We start from the raw sequence: 20,088 nt of genomic DNA on the forward strand, positions 1-20,088 counted from the left end.
TGATATAGCGGGCCACGGACCCAATGACTTTAAATGTGTAGTCTTGGAAGTGGTGAAACCCAAACCTTATACACACAGTGACATGCAGAGAATATTACTGCAAAGAGAGGCTTTCTGGACTTTTGTATTAAAAACAGAATATCCCACTGGTCTCAATGCTGCCCTTGATTTATCATGTTTTTTAGGAGAATGAATCTACACCCTCCTATATCCCTGCCTGTTATTATGTTCCTTAAACCCTTCATGAGATTCTCTATTCTTAATATACTTTGTTCTATACTCTTCCACATATTTACCCTCTTTGTAAATAGCTGGTTGCCAACTTATGATATACTTACCTTTTCTTCTGGTCAGTTGGCTGCCCAAACCGGATATGCACTTTGTATTTAAAGAGGAAGCTTCCAATTAACTAGCAAGACTGACTTGTCCATGTAAAAGAATCAGTGTGTAGGAGCCAACTTATGACATACTTACCTTCTCTTCTGGTCAGTTGGCTGCCCAAACCGGATATGCACTTTGTATTTATAGAGGAAGCTTCCAATTAACTAGTAAGACTGACTTGTCCATGTAAAAGAATCAGTGTGTAGGAGCTGTGTGAGCCATTTTGGTGAGTTATTGATATATAGTATTCAGGATGACCACCTTTATTTTGGACTGTTGATTTGTTTATTGAACATTAACTATATTTAATATTTGTTATTATGTTTAAATTGACAGAATGTTTTGGATACCCTTGTGGTGCATTGAATTGCAGAAGTTCATTGAATATTGAAGACTGTATGTATTATTTCACAATTTTATTAAGTTGTATTTAAGTCATTTGTGAGACTTTTTGGAGTTTCTTGTTTCCTATTATATTGTATTTGTTATTGTTGATAGGAGATTGAGAAAGATCACTCGAAACGAACGCAGATAGACTCGAGAAGTGTTCGTCCTTGTTCCTGTGCTGTATACCTGCTAGCACCTGCTGGAAAACAAATATTAAATTACATCTTTGATATTTGAAATGTATTACATCTTTATATTTTTGTGAACTTTTTCAGCAATTTATTTTGTATTTACTATACTCTATTTGCTGTACCCCATAGTCTATATGTGAAACAAGTACACCACGTTCCTTCTTGGCTTCTGTAATGCTTGCTTATCTATGGCCTTGCAGGTGGTGTGTAGTGTCTGGGATTCAGACCCTATATCCCATAATGCTTCTAGGGGCGACGCCATTCCTAACAGTGACTTTGTTAATGCATCTATAGCTCTGCAATAAAGTATAACCTTTCTGATAAGCGTGTACTCAGTTGTTGGCTGTGGAACCTGACACAAATAAGCATTATTGATTGATTGATTGATTGATTGATTGATTTGACTTTTACCCCGCCCTCCCCGCCTAGGCGGGCTCAGGGCAGCTCTCATGAAACTAATAAAACAATATACGTCTTATAAAATTACAGATGCATCAATTAAAAGCATTAATATCAATGGTGATCACATACAGTAAAGTGCGATTACTATCAATGGTGATCCAAAACAGTAAAGTGCAACTGGAGACACGTTCAGCGGTGCCACTGCACTAGGTCACTTCTGGTGCAGCTGGTAAGGTTCCGCTCCTATCTGAATGCCTGCCTAAAAAGCTCCGTTTTCACAGCCCTGCGGAACTGTGGAAGGTCCCGCAGGTCCCTGATCTCGCTAGGGAGCTGATTCCAATAGGACGGAGCTGCCAGAGAGAATGAAATATAATCACATGTGCTTCAGGAGACACACCTACGTTAACAATCACGCCGCCCTGCTGTTGAATCATACTCTTCACGGCAGCTTTGCAGGTCAACATGGTTCCCAAAAGATTAGTGTGAAACTGGGATAGCATTTCATCCGCCTTGGTTCGCAACAACAAGCCATCCCTGTTGAAAACATGGCTCAGGTTACCATCAGTTCCTGGAAAACTGTCATTAAAACTCAATAACAAAACGGGACAACGTGTTCCGGCAACGTTCTTTACCATCCAATAACAGAATACGCTAAAAGCCCTATGATCGTTTTAGCTAATGTTGCTGATAATACATTTTTGTCCATCAGCATATAAGTTTAGAGAGTCATAGAAGTGTACATCCTGAGGAGTTAACTCTGGGTTTGTGCATCTGAAAAGACATCCAACATTGCTTATTAAAGGACTAATATCGTCAATGCTTTGTTTTCTTGATCAGGGAACCCTAAAAAGCTCTATCTGTATACCTTTACCTGCTGCATCTGTATACCTTTACCTCAAATGGTGTAAGTTACTGTAACACTTTAACGTTTATCCAAGAATCCATCGTTGATGGTGAGAGCAATGTAAATAGGTAAAGGTTTCCCTTGCTCGAAAGCCAGTCGAATCCGACTCTCCATTTCCAAGCCAAAGAGCCAGCGCTGTCCGGAGACATTTCTGTGGTCGTGGCCGGCATGACTAGATGCTGAGGCACACGGAATGCTGTTACCTTCCCACCAAAGTGGTACCTATTTTTCTACTTGCAGTTTCTTGCTTTCTAACGGCTAGGTTGGCAGGAGCTGGAACTAGAGACGGGAACTCACTCCGTCATGCAGCACCCGGGTCTCGAACTGCTGAACTACCGACCTTCCGGTCTGCAGCTCAGCATCTTAACCACTTGAGCCATCGCAGCCCTTTTAATAAGGAGCCCTCAAATACCCAAGATTCTCATTCAACTTCAGATCAGTTCAGAGACTAAAAGCCAAGCTAGACACGACAGTGTCCAAGATTTCAACTGGGCAATTTAAAATGCTGCAACAGCCTGATCCTGATTGGGCCCACAACAAGGGGAGGAGCCCCACTGCACCTTTTCAAGTGCCAAAACAGCCCAGAGGGAGTAGTACTTCTCTCCCTTTCTCACAATACGAGAACTCGTGGGCACTCAATAAGATTGCTGAGCAGTCGGGTTAGAACGGATAAAAGAAAGTCTTTCTCCACCCAAAGAGTGATTAACACACGGAATTCACTGCCACAGGAGGTGGCGGCGGCCACAAGAATAGATGGCTTCAAGAGGGAATTGGATAAACATCTGGAGCAGAGGTCCATCAGTGGCTATTAGCCACAAGGTATAGATAGGAACTCTCAGTCTGGGGGCAGTGATGCTCTGTATTCTTGGTACTTGGGGGGGAGGGCAACAGTGGAAGGGCTTCTAGTGTCCTGGCCCTACTGCTGGACCTCCTGATGGCACCTGGTATTTTTGGCCACTGTGTGGCAGAGTGTTGGACTGGATGGGCCACTGGCCTGATCCAACATTGGCTTCTATTATGTTCTTATGGATAAACATATGGAGCAGAGGTCCACTGGTGGCTATTAGCCACAAGGTATAGATAGGAACTCTCGGTCTGGGGCAAGGGATGCTCTGTATTCTTGGTGCTTGGGGGGGGGGGCAACAGTGGGAGGGCTTCTAGTGTCCTGGCCCCACTGGTGGACCTCCTGATGGCACCTGATTTTTTTGACCACTGTGTGACAGAGTGTTGGACTGGATGGGCCACTGGCCTGATCCAACATTGGCTCCTCTTATGTTCTTATGTTCTAGTTCAACCCATGAACACCATCACACCTGAAGCTACAGTTGTAAAAATACCTCCTTGGTAGTAAGTCCTAGCACACTCAAAGGGACTATCTTTTGAGCTGATGAACTCTTTGTACTGTTGTGAACTGTCCTATACGTTCTAAGATAAAACCAAATAAATTAACGCTCTAATGCAAAATAAACACATTATTTTCTCTTGTTCATACTTGCACACTTGACATTTTCAAAAGAAATCACTGTTGACTGCTACTAAGAAGAGGAAGAGGAGAAAAGAATGGATTTAATGATTTGGAGTTGGGAGTAAGCAGTGAAGTGGCTAAATTTGCGGATGATATGAAGTTGTTCAGGGTGGTGAAAACCAGTGAGGATTGTGAGGCACTCCAAAGGGATCTGTCAAAGATGGGCGAGTGGGCGTCAACATGGCAAATGGGGTTCAATGTGGCCAAGTGCAAGGTGATGCACATTGGAGCCAAAAATCCTAAATATAAATACACATTGATGGGGTCTGAACTGGCAGAGACTGAGCAAGAGAGAGATCTTGGAGTTGTAGTAGATAACTCACTGAAAATGTCGAGACAGTGTGTGACTGCAATAAAGAAGGCAAATGCTATGCTGGGGATTATTAGGAAGGGTATTGTAAACAGATCAGCCAATATCATAATGCCCCTATATAAATCAATGGTGAGACCTCATTTGGAATACTGTGTGCAATTCTGGTCACCACACCTTAAAAAGGATATTATAGCTTTGGAAAAAGTGCAGAAAAGGGCAACTCGAATGATAAAAGGGTTGGAACACTTTCCCTATGAGGAAAGGTTAAAGCGCTTAGGGCTCTTTAGCTTGGAGAAACGACGACTGAGGGGTGACATGATTGAGGTTTATAAGATTATGCATGGGAAAGAGCAGGTAAAGAAAGAGGTACTTTTCTCCCTTTCTCACAATACAAGAACCCGTGGGCACTCCATGAAATTGCTGAGCGGTCGGGTTAGAACGGATAAAAGGAAGTACTTCTTCACCCAAAGAGTGATTAACACATGGAATTCACTGCCACAGGAAGTGGTGGGTGCTACAAGCATGGACGGCTTCAAAAGGGAATTAGATAAGCATATGGAGCAGAGGTCCATCAGTGGCTATTAGCCACAAGATATAGATAGGGACTCTGGGGCAAGTGATGCTCTGTCATCTTGGTGCTTGGGAGGGGGGTCAACAGTGGGAGGGCTTCTAATGTCCTGGCCCCACTGGTGGACCTCCTGATGGCACTGGTATTTCTGGCCACTGTGGGATACAGAGTGTTGGACTGGATGGGCCTTTGGCCTGATCCAACATTGGCATCTCTTATGTTCTTATGTTCTCTTATTTATACCCCACCCTTCACTACCCAAAGGTGTCTCAGAGCAGCTTACAAATTCCTTTCCCTTCCCCTCCCCACAACAGACACCCTGTGAGGTAGGTGGGGCTGAGAGAGCTCTGACAGAAACTGCTCTTTTTCAAGAACAGCTCTTATCAGAACTACGGCTTGCCCAAGGTCATCCAGCCAGGTGCAAATGGAGGAGTGGGGAATCAAACCCAGTTCTCCCAGATTAGAGTTTGCGCACTTCACCACTACATCAAACTAAATGCAGACACTAACCTGTTGACACCTGCAGCATTAACCAGGTAGTTTACAGAACCTAAACTCTTTTCCATTTGGCTAAACGTATTTTGAACATCTTCTTCTTTGGAAACATCACAACTAAATGCTAGATGACCTGCTGTGATAGAATAAAATCCACAGTGAAATATAAACTTCCTGAAGACCTATGAAGATCACAGTTAAAAGTAAACAGTCATAAAATAATCTGTTGGCATGCAGTCCCCCCCAAAAGTCAATGTAAACAAAACTGACACTGTTACTTTTTTTTCACAAGAAAAGCAAGATACTGACAGAGCACGTAGTTTTTCAAATTACCCATAATTCTTACTAAGGAAAAAAAATGAATTCTTAAACAGGAACAAATGAAAGCCAAAAGCTTCTAGCATCAGCGTTCCCTCTAAGATGAGTTAGTGTGAGCTAGCTCACAGTTTTTTAGCCTCCAGCTCACACAGTTTTGTCTTGGCTCAGGAAGGATGGCTCCAGAGTGAGCTCATTTATGCAGTCACCAAATAGCTCGCTCACAACTTTAATGCCAGTCGCTCACAAAGTAGAATTTTTTGCTCACAAGACTCCACAGCTTAGAGGGAGCATTGCTGACATTTATCAACTTAGAACCAAGTCCTTAGTTTATACTATTTCATGAAATGAATGATAGGATCTTATTTGTAAGGTCTGAAATAATGTTGCCGCTATTTTCTTCAAGACTAGAAAAGAAAGTGTTTTGTTTTGATATTTCATCTGAGACATGTGAAAAGCCAACATAAGAGTAAGCATACCTCCCAGGTTTTTTGCAGTGGTTTGAGCAATGTCCAAATTCCTTGCAATAACAGCCAGACAATATCCTTTCTGTGCCAGTAGCTGTGCAGTAGCCTGTCCAATTCCCCGAGATCCTCCAAAAATGGCACAAACTTTTGACATCTTCAAAGAATAACTGCCAAACCGGGGGGGGGGGGGGTTAGGGGGATTAGATGACAATGTACATATTTGTCTTGTACACAAAAAGCACTGGTTATGAGAAGCAGCAGAATAGAACTCCATATTGCAGTCACTAGAATAAGAGCTGGCGGTGATGAGACAGAAAATGTTCTTTTCGGTTAAAAAATTCAGTAGCTTCAGATGAGACCAATCTGTTTGGTCCCCCAAAGCGACAATTTGGAATAAACCCACATCGAAACCCACATTGGGTCAAACATTTGTAATATATAACATCGGTACACTGACACCGTATCCAGGAGCTGCGGTGGCTCAAGTGGTTAAGACGCCGAACTGCAGGCTGTGGGAGTTTGGTAGTTCAGCGGTTTGAGACCCGAGTGCCGCAAGACAGAGTGAGCTCACATCTCTAGTTCCAGCTCCTGCCAACCTAGCAGTTCGAAAGCAAGAAATTGCAAGTAGATAAATAGGAACCACTTAGGTGGGAAGGGAACAGCATTCCATGCACCTTGGTGTTTAGTCATGCCGGCCACATGACCACGGAAACATCTTCGGACAGCGCTGGCTCTTCGGCTTGGAAACGGAGATGAGCACCGCAACCCTAGAGTCGGACTGGACTGGCTTTCGAGCAAGGGAACCTTTACCTTTACCTTTACACTGACACACAACTCAAAATTAAAGCTCAGAACCTGAATGAATGGAGATCTTGAAATCAGGCCCGTAGCCAGGAATTTCTAAGTTGGGGGGGCCTTTAAATTCCTTGGGGGGCACTGGTTAATTCAATTAAATGTAGGGTTGCCAAGTGACTTACCAGCTTTAGCGGGGGAGCAGTGGTCCCAGTCCGGGACGTTTGCACGCGCACCGCAATGACGTTGCACGGAAGTGGTGTCGCCCGATAGTGACATCATCACGCTGGGCACATCACCGGGCGACACTCTAGCATGACGACGTTCAGGGCTTTTTTTGTAGAAAAAGCCCAGCAGGAACTCATTAGCACAATAGGCCACACCCAACAGCAGAAACTCATTAGCATATTGGGCCACACCCCTGACAGCACCGCTCATTAGCACATTAGGCCGCACCCCCATGTTGTCAGAAGTGTGGTCATCCAGCCACACCCACTTTTTGCTTCTTATTCTGTTTACTTTGTTTATTCTCAAAACGGCCAGGGCTTTTTTTGTAGCAGGAACTTCTTTGCATGTTCGGCCACACACCCCTAATGTAGCCAATCCTAATGAGTTTCTGCTGTTGGGTGTGGCCTATTATGCTAATTAGTTCCTGCTGGGTGTGGCCAACTCAGGAGCCAGCCGGAACTTCATTCCTGTGCGTTCCTGCCCCAAAATAGCCCTGACAATGATACTTCCGGGTGATGTCATTGCACCGGGCACATCGGCCCGATCTGGCCACTTCAGAGGTGGGGTTCCCCCTGCCGGCCAGATCTGGACCAGCGGATTGGGGGCCCTTTGAGCGGGGGAATCTCCGCCCCCCCAGAGGACCTGGCAGCCCTAATTAAATGTAATTAACTTGATTGGTGCAGGGCAGGGGAGAAAGGTGCGGCACAGGGGGAAGGTAAGGAGAAGCGGTGGCCAGGGCAGCACAGGGAAGTTCACAGTGGCCGCTGCCTCTTACCAGAGAGTTGGGGGACCTGGGCGGAAAGGAAGTCAGGGGGCCTTGGTAGGAAGTCGGGAGGGGGGGAAAGGCCCCACTGTAGCTGCAGGCCTGCTTGAAATACAGATTCTGATCTCACAAAGTTGAGTTATGCTTTAATTTTCAAGAATATTTTTATTTATTTATTTATCATTCAATTTATATCCCGCTCGAACCCCGAAGGGGCTCTGAGCGGCTTACACACAATCTTTTTCAAGTATGTTACTTGTGTTTACAGATTTGGGACTGGTTACGTATCCTCAGTCCTCTAGGGAGTGCCTCCCAAGTTTGGCTCTTTTGACTTTTACTGGTGTGACAACTAATCTTAACTTCCAGTTTTGAAAATACAAAAATTGCTGTATTTTTTCTGCTCTTTTCAACCTTACAAAAAGAGTTAGAGAAGGGATAATCACCGCCCTTTGAGACTTTAAAAAATAGGCTCAACTCTTATCGAATAATTTAGAAACCCACAATAAGGCATGTCATGGCTCAGGTGGGGGTGTCACCTGACGCTGCCACCACTCTGAAATTAGGATCCCTTGAGAAGGCCCAGAGCACCCTCCCAAGACCTTCAGACCTCCCTTTTGGCCAAATAATAGGCGTGAGGTCCAGGCAGATGGAACACTACCCTTTCTAAACATAGGGTTGCCTACCTCCAGGTGGGGCCAGGAGATCTCCCGCTTTTACAACTGATCCCCAGACGACAGAGATCAGCTCCCCTGGAGAAAATGGCTGCTTTGAAGGGTGGACTCAGTGGCACTGGACCATGCCGAGGCCCCTCCCCTCCCCAAATCCCACCCTCTCCTGGATCCACCCCCAAAGTTTCCAGGTATTTTCCAACCCAGACGTGGCAACCCTATCTAACCATCCTTCAGGAGCGGGCCTCGTTGCACCCACCTTCCTGCCTTCCTTGGGAGGAGGGAGAGGTTGGATGGGGTGCGAGGTCCTTTCCCCAGGTCGTTTCTCCTCCCACCCCATCCACCTGCACCACTGGTGAACGCAGAGCCCAACCACTCCAGGAGAGCCAGTTTGGTGCAGTGGTTAAGTGCGCGGACTCTAATCTGGGAGAACTGGGTTTGATTCCCCACTCTTCCACTTCCAGCTGCTGGATGACCTTGGGCAAGCTGTAGTTCTGTCAGAGCTGTCTTTGAAAAAGAGCAGTTTCTCTCAGAGCTCTTTCAGCCCCACCCACCTCACAGGGTGTCTGTTGTGGGGAGGGGAAGGGAAAGGAGTTTGTAAGCCGCTCTGAGACTCCTTTGGGTAGTGAAGGGTGGGGTATAAATCCAATCTCTTCTTCTTCTTCTTCTTCATAAAAGATCATAGGCCAAAGCAACTCGCGGGAGACAAATGTGCAGCTTCTGCCTCCGCAAGGGGGCAGCCATACCCAGACAATTAGGGATTTTTATGGGAGGAAACGTATGTCTGGAGGCGGACAAGGTCCAGGTTAGCCCCCGCTTTGCGCTGGGCTGTACTAGGGTTGCCAGCCCTCCAGGTGGGGCCTGGGGATCTCCCACCTTCACAGCTGCTCTCCAGCTGACAGAGATCAGCTCCCCTTTAGAAAAGGGCTGCTTTGGAGGGTGGACTCTGGCATGGTACCCTGCTGAGGCCCCTCCCCTCCCTCTCCTGGCTCCACCCCCAAAGTCTCGAGGTATTTTCCAACCCAGACCTGGCAACCCGACCGCAACATGCTCTAAAGCATGCATCTCAAGTGACACGAAGTAACCCACCCTTAACTCTTCAGCAGCTACATACGCTTTCCTTAGCTTCCAGTTGTTACCGCATAGCATGTGCCAGACACAAGACTTTTCTAGTCTGGCAGCCAAATGGCTTGGACTACCATTCCCAACATGCACCGTGGCAGAAATTGTTGCAATGTGTTCTGGGATTGGTAGTTTCTGCCACCTCTTGAGTTGAAACACATGCTGAGATATTATTTATCGATGGTTTATTTCAGAGGCGGCTTCTAACTTGTGTTTCCAGACTTGGGACCAGAGACTCTAATAAGCTTTTTTTGGGGGAGGTGTAGGGTTGCCAGCCTCCAGGTGGGACCTGGAGATCTCCAGCTTTTACAACTGATCCTCAGATGACAGATCAGCTCCCCTGGAGAAAATGGCTGCTTTGAAGGGTAGACTCCATGGTATTGGATCTTGCTGAGGCCCCTCCCCTCCCCAAACCCCGCCCTCTCCCGGATCCACCCCCAAAGTCTCCAGGTATTTTTGTACTCATACTTGGCAACCCTAGAGGCGAATTCTGTCTGCCACATTCAAGTATAAGCACTAGGGCCCTGCGTGCTGTCATTGCCGCAACCCTCCGTGTGCTTACTCAAGTGTAAGTCCTCTTAAACCTAGCGACACCTGCTTCTGAGTAACTTCATAGTTTCACCTACCAATGGCCGCCAGATACCCCCTTATAGCCATGGATAGTAGCATCAGTGGTCATTTAATCAATATTTTGATAGACTGGTAGTTTGATTTAAGACAAGGCAGCAGCATTTTCCTTGATGTGGGCTCAACCTTTAAGAGCATAAGAGAAGCCAATGTTGCATCAGGCCCATGGCCCATCTAGTCCAACATTCTGTGTCGGCAGTGGCCAAAAATACCAGGTGCCATCAGGAGGTCCAGCAGTGGGGCCAGGACACTAGGAGCCCTCCCACTGTTGCCCCACCCCCAAGCACCAAGAATACAGGGCATCCTTTGCCCCATACTGAGAGTTCCTATCTATACCTTGTGGCTAATAGCCACTGATGGACCTCTGATCCATATCTTTATCCAGTTCCCTCTTGAAGCCATCCATGTTTGTAGTCACCACCTCCTGTGGCAGTGAAGTCCATGTGTTAAACACTCTTTGGGTGAAGAAGTACTTCCTTCCATCTGTTCTAACCCGACTGCTCAGCAATTTCGAGTGCCCACAAGGAGTTCTTGTATTGTGAGAAAGGGAGAAAAGTACTTCTTTCTCGGCCTGCTGTATCTCATGCATAATCTTATAAACCTCGATCATGTCACCCCTCAGCCGTCATTTCTCCAAGCTAAAGAGCCTAACCTCTTTAACCTTTCTTCATAGGGAAAGTGTTGCAACACTTTGATCATTGGAGGCCCCGGTCACACGAGAGGTTTTGGGCCGGGAGAGGGACAGATCGGGGGCGCAGCAAACGGGCGCGATCCCACAGCAACATCTGGGAAGCGTGGCGCGCCCGTTCCCGATCCGGCCCTTCCACCCAAAACCCCGCATCAAAAATAAACCACCTACCTAGGTGGTTCTTCGGAAAAGGGCGCATCAAGGCCGGCCGTGGGATCGCCGGCACGTCCTTCCGCCAGCTCATCCCTGGCTCCTGGCCAAACTGCGCATGCTCAGACATGTGCAGTTCGGCAGCCTCCCCCTCCCGACTGTCGCTTCTTCCCTGGCATATCATCGTGCCAGGGAGCAACGGCGCCGCAGCTCAGGGGATCCGTGGGATCCCGCCGCGGCGTCTCTATTTTGGTGCGGCTTTTAAAAGCCGCACTTTGCCCGGTTTTTTTCCTGCCATGTGGCAGGGACCCTAGTTGCCCCTTTCTGCACTTTTCCCAATGCTATAATATCCTTTCTGAGGTGTGGTGACCAGAACTGTACACAGTACTCCAAATGAGATCACACCATCGATTTATACAGGGGCATTATGACAGTGGCAGATCTGTTCTCAATTCCCTTCCTATCCCCAGCGTTGGGCGTTTTGTATTGCAGTCGCCTTGGTGGGGATGACTTCCCTGGGGGACCAGGGGAGTGCTCCAGGTCATGTGACCTCGATGGGCGGGGACCCCACTCATGTCTGCCTTTCGTGGGAGTGGCCTGCCCACCTCCGTCAGCACTGCTGTATCTTCCTTTCCTTGGCCTCTTGCGCACTTGATGACTGCCCTGGCGTCGAATAAACAGTTCTCCTGCACCCAGTCGTGACAGTGTGTCACTGAGGCAATTTCCCCTATGACAGACCCACAGAACTGACAACTACCGGGCTGCCACGGTGGGCTCTTGGGAACCGCTCCAAGGAGTTGGAGCAAAGTGTAACAGAGCATGGTGATCAGTGTTCCCTCTAAGCTGAGTTAGTGTGAGCTAGGTCACCGTTTTTTAGCCTCCGGCTCACAGATTTTTGTCGTAGTTCAGGAAGGAGGGCTTCAGAGCAAACGAATTCATGCAGCAGCCAAATCGCTCGCTCACAACTTTAATGCCAGGAGCTCACCAAGTAAAATTTTTGCTCACAGGACTCCACAGCTTAGAGGGAGCCTTGATGGTGATATCCCCAAATCGTTCAGGAAGCAGATCCATATTGTGCCTGCTCACCTCTCTCGCCCCTTTCTCCACCACCTCCTACAGCAGGGATCCCCTAACCTTTTTTGAGCCTGTGGGCACCTTTAGAATTCTGACACAGTTTGATGGGCACAACCACAAAATGGCTACCTCCAGAGGGTCACAAAATGGCCGCCATGGCTTCCTTTCAGTTAGCTTCTGAAGATCCTCGTGTTGTGGTGGCAGCTGCTGCCAACCGGTCCCCTTGGGGGGCACCAGGAAATATGCCCAGAGGCACCACACTGGGGACTCATCTTACAGATTTTAGCTTGCAAAACAGATGCACACTCCTGTACGTACCCAAAATTTTCTCTTTAATTCTTCACTCCGGCTTCTACGATCCGTTGGTATCCAAACGATTACTGGGGAAAACACATAATGCCTCCACGCTACACTTTCCCCACAGAATTGCTAGTTTTTAAAAGGAACCCCATGACAAATGACAATGGTTTGCTTTCTGTCTAGAGAAAGCTTTAATCCACAGGCTGCTCAAATCATTCAGGGCCATATTGGCTTTGAGGAAAAAAGGACAGATCCTAACACTGAATTAAATTATCTTGAGCAATAGAAAACGGTTTAACTTTCGACTTGAACAAAGGAGAAATTATTTATAATCAAGAAGAAGTGTTGGGTTTTTATACCCCACCCTTCACTCGGAGTCTCAGAGTGGCTTACAGTCTCCTTCCCTTCCCCTCCCCACAACAGACACCCTGTGAGGTTGGTGGGACCGAGAGAGCTCTGAGAGAACTGCTCTCGAGAGAACAGCTCTGAGAGAACTGTGACTGACCCAAGGTCACCCAGCTGGCTGGATATGGAGGAGTGGGGAATCGAACCCTGTTCTCCAGACTAGAGTCCGCCGCTCTTAACCACTACACCAAACAGGCAGGCGTGCTTCCCCTGTCTTCAGTGAGGAAAAAGTCAATAGAACGGCTGTAACATCTATCTGGTTCCCAGTTCGTTGTTAAACAATGTCGTGGAAGCATTTAAATTGTGTTAGCGGTACTCTGCATGAAGCATTCTGTAAAATGTTAGTAAAGACTTGGTCTCCTTGTCGTTTTGCAACAGGCTGCTTAATGCAACAGGACTCTGTATCTTTGTCCGATTCGGTACCGATCCCAAGGTTAGCATACAGGTGGGACTGGGGGAGGGGGTGACGATTGAATGGAACCCTGTTCTCCAAGCCCCCCGGAGCCCCTCAGTTTTTTGGCCTCATCCCAGGAGCGAGATGAACATCACGACCCCCATGAATTGGGTGAAGAGCACCAGAGGAGTGAGGAAAGACCACACGGACCACAAGGCGACGTTGAAGCAAATGGCCGCCGCGAGGAAAGAGGCCGTCGTGATGGGGATCAGGGCCGGGTAGGCCGTGTCGTAGTCTTCAATCCCGCGGTACCACTCGAGGTAGATGATGCAGTAGAAGGCCACGGACAGGCTCCCCAGCAACAGCCAGCCGCCGAGCATCAACCAGCCGCTCTCCATCTGAATCATCTCTTTCACAGCTTTAAAAAACTCGACATAATAGGTGACCGCGATCGAGGCCACAATCCAGAAAGCGGAATGGACGTTAAGTCTGGGAAGGGGCTTCTCTTTCTTCTCGGTGCTCGTAAATTCGACGGCCGTCACAGTTTCTTCTCCAAACCCTTGAGATGGCGGCTGCGTCCCATGAGGTATGCGACCAAACTGTCGCCTCAGGCGCAGCAGTGGCTCTAGCAAGTCTCCCTCCTGGGCGGCCGTTTTAACCTCCATCATCTTGGAATACGCACCCCCTTAAACTGAAGGAAGTGGCTCAAGCCGGCCTCTGATTTTTCAGTTTCTTTTGGCTGTGGGAGAGCTCAAAAACTTGATGGGAAATGTGCCAATCGAGGTTGAATTAAAACTCGTCCCCTTTTTTAACAAAACGCACTGGAAAACATTAAAAGGAAGAAGAGAGATCATAACATGGACAGGTGAGTTATTCGTATTTTGAACGTTTGTGTTATCTGTGTTTTAACCCAATTATAAAAAGGAGGGGAAATTGGTCTTTATCAAACAACAAGTCCAAGCCAGGAACACGTGGAGCAAGCATTAACTATAAAGGGTATGAGCTGGGTTGCCAATTTTTTTTTCCGTCCGTGGCGGGCGGGCTCCCGGTCGGTGTCTTCTGCGCGCACAAAGCACGCACACGCCGCATGCATGTCACCCAGATGTGACGTGATGACGCCGGGCATGCTGGGGGCGGGGCCACAGCCATCTGATCCCCTCAGATGGCTGTGGCCCCGCCCCCAGCGTGCCCGGCGTTATCATGTCACCTCCGGGTGACGTGCACGCCGGGGTGGGGTTCGCCCCGGGGCCCAATTCCACGGCGGCGGAAATCAGGCCTCCAAAGCGGGGGGAAATCTGCCCCCCAGGGGGACTTGGCAGCCCTAGGTATAAGCCATAGCAACCCAGACGTTCAAAAATTTTAAATATAGCATTTCAAAAAAAGGTTAACACTAACATATCTTTGAGGACAATGTTCCATAAACCAGGCATTGCTGATTTTGGCCGCAGTGGAACTTCCTCAAGTCATAGACTCATAGAGTTGGAAGGGATCTCCAGGGTCATCTAGTCCAACCCCCTGCACAATGCAAGACATTCACAAATACCTCCTCCCCACAGACACCCAGTGACCCCTGTTCCATGCCCAGAAGATGCCAGTAGCACCACAGAGACCAAGACTTTCAGTGTTAGAATGGATAAAAGGAATTCCTTCTTCACCCAAAGAGTGATTCACACTTGGAATTCACTGCCACAGGAAGTGGTGGCGGCTACAAGCATGGACTGCTTCAAAAGGGAATTAGATAAGCATATGGAGCAGAGGTCCATCAGTGGCTATTAGCCACAAGGTATAGCTAGGGGCTCTGGGGCAAGTGATGCTCTGTCTTCTTGGTGCTGGGGGGGGGGGCAACAGTGGGAGGGCTTCTAATGTCCTGGCCCCACTGGTGGACCTCCTGATGGCACGTGGTATTTCTGGCCACTGTGTGACACAGAGTGTTGGACTGGATGGGCCTTTGGCCTGATCCAACATTGGCATCTCTTATGTTCTTATGTTCTTGGTGTATACACTTCAAAGAGTCAGAGCTTCCTTTGTCAGATTTCAGCCACTGAAAATTTATTTTAAAGAGATTGAGGGACACCTGGGCTGATTTCGCACAAGGAGCTGCGCCACCGTCGCGCCTCCCTCTGCCCCGTTTCCATTGGTCAATTCCCCACTCGAAGACACACGGCCGCATTTTGACCCGCAGCTTCGCCCGATTTTCCCCGCGGTTACGTGATCCTCAAAAAACAAAGGTTGGAATGAATAATTAGGCAGGTGATAGTAAATTTTGGGAAGAGGGTTAAGTTAATCTTAAGCAAAGGTGGGAATGAATAATTAGGCAGGTGATAGTAAATTTTGGGAAGAGGGGTAAGTTAATCTTAAGCAAAGGTGGGAATGAATAATTAGGCAGGTGATAGTAAATTTTGGGAAGAGGGGTAAGTTAATCTTAAGCAAAGGTGGGAATGAATAATTAGGCAGGTGATAGTAAATTTTGGGGAATGTATGTTGTATAAAAAAAGGATCAGGTATAGTGGTATAATATACTAGAAATTAATGTATGGAAAATATGTAAGAAATGAATGTAGAAGACTGGAAGTTAGAGTACTCTCTCAAAGCAAAATGTATTAAAGATGTTACTAAATTCGTTAAAGGACAACCGTGACTTGAACAGTTGGGAGGTAGACAATGGAAATATTGAAATAATAATAACAAAAATTTTAAAAAAATTAAATCCAAATAACATAAAAACTCAAAACCTATGACTTACGTTTATTATCATAGAAACATGAAATCTATTGTATATCGGAGTAAGTAGGATTTTTTTCAGCATTTGTTTCAAGAGAACAATGTTGATTATGAGAATCTTAAAAATTATTACTAATGGGAGTATGTACTCGATAATTACTCTATTTAGTGATTAACTAGAAGAAAAATGTAATTATGCTTGTTTGATTTGCTGCTGTTGAGAAGATTTTTGTTGTATAGGGTGTTAACTGGATGGATTGTTTATTTTAGATATGTTATAAATTTGTGCATTATAGTGAAAACTCAATAAAAATATTTTTTAAAAACCCACGATCATGAAAAACCGCAGGGAAAATCAGGTGAAGCCGTGGGTCAAAATGTGGCCGCCGCACGGCTTCGAGTGGGGAATCATTAGCATAATAGGCCACACCCAACAGCAGGAACTCATTAGCATATTAAGCCACACCCCCTGACAGCACCGCACATTAACATAATAGGCCGCACCCCCATGTTACCAGAAGCATGGCCATCCAGCCACACCCACCTTTTGCTTCTTATTCTGTTTACCTTGTTTGTTGTCAAAACCCAGGGCTTTTTTTGTAGCAGGAACCCTTTGCATGTTAGGCCACACACCCCTAATGTAGCCAATCCTAATGAGCTTCTGCTGTTGGGTGTGGCCTATTATGCTAATGAGTTCCTGCTGGGCGTGGCCAACTTGGGAGCCAGCCGGAACTCCGTTCCTGTGCGTTCCTGCCCAAAAATAGCCCTGTTGAGAATACATATGTGACTTTGCACCCCACATGTGAAAATATGCTCCGGAGCTGCCACTAGTAACCTAAAGACCCAGCATCATCACTGACCCAAACCCACACTTTGCAGTTGCTAGCCACTGTGGATTCCTGAACTAGCAACCCTACTGTTCTGTAACAACCCAGGGAGATCAAGAACAGAAGAAATTATATAGTGGGAGACTGGAGACGTGTCTTTTGGGTCAGTTCCTGTTCTGTTTATCCACACCGTTGCTTTCAAACATGCATTCAGGCCTCCTTGAATGTCTGTATCTAGAGAGTCACCGACCACAATCCTCAGGCTGAACACTCAGAAGTTCGGCAGCACTGATGAAATATGGATGAGGCCGGTTTCTATTCTTTCTGTTCTCCACCAACTACAATAGCATCAAAGTAGGGCTGGCAGGCGCAGGCTTCAGGCTTTTCTCTCTGTGTCTGGGTGTCTCCATTGGTCAGCAGACGCAAACCCCTGACAATGTTCCCTCTAAGCTGTGGAGTCTTATGAGCAAAAATTCTGCTTTGTGAGCTACTGGCATTAAAGCGGTGAGCGAGTGATTTGGCTCATGCATAAATTAGTTTGCTCTGGAGCCATCCGTCTCAAGCTAAGACAAAAATGTGTGAGCCAGAGGCTAAAAAACTGTGAGCTAGCTCACACTAACTCAGCTTAGAGGGAACACTGGTCCCTGAGCACCCCCTCTGGTCTCTTCCGCTAAGGTCAAATATCTCAGGTGGGTGGTTTTCCAAAGGAAACAGCCCTCCGAAGCCAGATTCCGATTGGCTTGTCCTCCCTTGGTTTCTCGTATAGCTTCTTCCCAGGGTTGAATCCTGAGGTCAGTAGTACACGTCTTGGAATGATCATGTATTGCAGTTCCGCGGGGCCTGTAAGACAGAGCTCTTCCACCAGGATGCACTACATAAAGCGAGGCCCTGGCGGCCCCAACATCAACATAAATATTAACACCAATATCAATATTATTATCGTCATCGACAGCCTGACACAACCCAGACTATGCTGACAGCATACTTCTCAATGCTGCAAACGTCTGCCCATGGATGGGGTGCGAGGTCCTTTCCCCAGGTCGTTTCTCCTCCCACCCCATCCACCTGCACCACTGGTGAACGCAGAGCCCAACCACTCCAGGAGAGCCAGTTTGGTGTAGTGGTTAAGTGTGCAGACTCTAATCTGGGAGAACCGGGTTTGATTCCCCACTCCTCCACTTGCACCTGGCTGGATGACCTTGGGCAAGCCGTAGCTCTAATAAGAGCTCTTCTTGAAAAAGAGCAGTTTCTGTCAGAGCTCTCCCCACCTACCTCACAGGACGTCTGTGGTGGGGAGGGGAAGGAAAAGGAGTTTGTAAGCCGCTCTGAGACTCCTTTGGGTAGTGAAGGGCGGGGTATAAATCCAATCTCTTCTCTTCTTCTTCTTCTACAGGATTGTACTGAGTGTTTTCTCAAATTGGGCTGGGGAAACACACACACTCGGACAAGATTATTTTCTGTACATCAGGAGCGCAGACTCTAATCTGGGAGAACCAGGTTTGATTCCCCACTCCTCCACCTGCAGCTGCTGGATGACCTTGAGCAAGCCATAGTTCTGGCACAGCGGTTCTTGAAAAAGAGCAGTTTCTGTCAGAGTTCTCTCAGCCCCACCTACTTCACAGGGTGTCTGTTGTGGGGAGGGGAAGGGAAAGGAGTTTGTAAGCCGCTCTGAGGCTCCTTTGGGTAGTGAAGGGTGGGGAATAAATCCAATTTCTTCTCTTCTTCTTATCACAGATCATGTGAGCTTCTCTCTCATTGCAGCGATGCTCCGATTGTAAGGCATCAATCACCTCCTCAACGGCTCTCCTGCCTGACGCGGCCATGTTGATCAGTGTGTTGGCCAAGTCAAAGAAAATGGCTTTTATCCCCCGCAGTCCCATGACAGCGGCCACAACCCCGGCACTCCAGCCACAACAAATGTGAGTTATGCAAGCTGCGCTCCGTTAAGTCCCTCCTCTCCTATCAGCAAGCGGATTTGCATTAACTGAAAGCACCCAGGAGGAGCTGTGAGACTGCACATGAAAAAGAAGGAAGCATATAAGGCCCTTTTTGACAATGGCAGACCTACTGAGAGCCAGTTTGATGTAGTGGTTAGGAGCGTGGACTCTACTTTGGGATGACTAGGTTCGATTCCCCACTCCTCCACTTCCAGCTGCTGGATGACCTTGGGTGAGTCACAAGTTCTTTCAGAGCTGATCTCTCAGGAGCAGTTCTGGGAAGAGCTCTCTGAGCCCCACTGACCTCACAGGGTGTCTGTTGTGGGGAGGGGAAGGGAAAGGAGATTGTAAGCCGCTCTGAGACTCCTTTGGGTAGTGAAGGTAAAGGTTCCCTTGCTCGAAAGCCAGTCGAATCCGACTCTAGGGTTGCGGTGCTCATCTCCGTTTCACAGCCGGAGAGCCAGCGCTGTCCGAAGACGTTTCCGTGGTCATGTGGCCAGCATGACTAAACACCAAGGCGCACGGAACTGTTACCTTCCTACCGAAGTGGTACCTATTTATCTACTTGCAGTTTCTTGCTTTCGAACTGCTAGGTTGGCAGGAGCTGGAACTAGAGACGGGAGCTCACTCCGTCATGCGGTAACTCGGGTCTCGAACTGCTGACCTTCCACAGCCTGCAGTTCAGCGTCTTAACCACTTGAGCCACCACAGCTCAAGTGTGAAGGGCGCGGTATAAATCCAATCTCTTCTTCTGCGTTCTGTGCTAGTGGTCATTCATTTTAGTAGGCGCTTTTTAAGTTTCATGCTCTTGCATGGAAATACGCTTCATCTCAAAAGGGTGAGAACTTGGTCAAATTGAACAGCATTTTTTCCCCACTTGAGAAGTCACAAATCCTCACTCACTCACACTCACACACACACAGAGTAGTAGAAGGAATACTCACTAACACTTCCGCATGCAGAACGTTGGGAAGGCATTCCACTGGGTATAGGGCTCACTGCAACCCAGGCTCAGGAATCTTGAGCTAACAGATAAAATGCTGCAGTTTCTAATACGACAGAGGTGATCTAAAGAGGCTGTGTGCTTCCTGGAACAGCTTGAACTCCCAGAAGCCCTGGGACTTGTCAACCGCTTCCCTGTGCAGGGTAGCTGGAAGGCATCATGGGAAATGTAGTCCCGGATAGCTTGTCTGAGTGCTCGGAACCAATTGCAGGTTGTGAGCAGTTAGTGTGAGCTAGCTCACCGTTTTTTAGCCTCCAGCTCACACATTTTTGTCTTAGCTCAGGAAGGAGGGCTCCAGAGCAAACTCATTTATGCAGTCGCCAAATCACTGGCTTACAACTTTAATGCCAGTCGCTCACAAAGTAGAATTTTTGCTCACAAGACTCAACAGCTTAGAGGGAACATTGGTTGTGAGGTGCTTTGGGGTGTGACAAAAGCAAC

General features: G+C 47.5%; 2 protein-coding genes, 1 long non-coding RNA gene and 1 pseudogene across 4 annotated transcripts in view; 1 reads left to right on the top strand and 3 right to left on the bottom strand.

The window, feature by feature from the left end:
* The window catches only part of LOC107119361 (carbonyl reductase family member 4-like), a 24,149-nt gene extending 4,488 nt beyond the window's left edge, over positions 1–19,661 (bottom strand). The window contains exons 1-4 of one of the 2 annotated variants that reach the window (XM_015421823.1): positions 19,589–19,661; positions 5,961–6,115; positions 5,182–5,302; positions 1,759–1,895 (exon numbers count right to left, since the gene is read on the bottom strand). In XM_015421823.1, the coding sequence (XP_015277309.1) occupies positions 1,759–1,895; positions 5,182–5,302; positions 5,961–6,115; positions 19,589–19,602 (427 nt within the window). In that variant the 5' untranslated portion in view covers positions 19,603–19,661. Of the gene's footprint in view, positions 1–1,758; positions 1,896–5,181; positions 5,303–5,960; positions 6,116–9,488; positions 9,565–19,588 lie in introns of those variants that run through there. The other variant, XM_015421824.1, reaches the window with a different exon arrangement.
* Positions 22–912, top strand: LOC107119363. The gene is made up of 3 exons (XR_001482799.1): positions 22–607; positions 718–777; positions 880–912. It is a non-coding gene; the product is annotated as an uncharacterized LOC107119363 (long non-coding RNA).
* TMEM128 (transmembrane protein 128) lies at positions 12,392–19,667 on the bottom strand. The gene is made up of 2 exons (XM_015421825.1): positions 19,589–19,667; positions 12,392–13,980 (listed from the first exon to the last, which is right to left on the bottom strand). Exon 2 carries the CDS (start codon positions 13,825–13,827, stop codon positions 13,288–13,290), a length of 540 nt encoding a protein of 179 aa, XP_015277311.1. The 5' UTR covers positions 13,828–13,980; positions 19,589–19,667; the 3' UTR covers positions 12,392–13,287.
* LOC107119360 lies at positions 16,763–18,587 on the bottom strand (annotated as a pseudogene).
* Positions 19,668–20,088: the final 421 nt, after the last annotated feature.

Source organism: Gekko japonicus, unplaced genomic scaffold (assembly GCF_001447785.1).
Source record: "Gekko japonicus isolate JY-2015 unplaced genomic scaffold, Gekko_japonicus_V1.1 scaffold6103, whole genome shotgun sequence".
In the NCBI taxonomy this organism is placed as follows: domain Eukaryota; kingdom Metazoa; phylum Chordata; class Lepidosauria; order Squamata; family Gekkonidae; genus Gekko; species Gekko japonicus.

Excerpts from the sequence above, each read along its gene's own strand:
- TMEM128 (XM_015421825.1), bottom strand. The coding sequence starts at position 13,827 with ATGATGGAGGTTAAAACGGCCGCCCAGGAGGGAGACTTGCTAGAGCCA.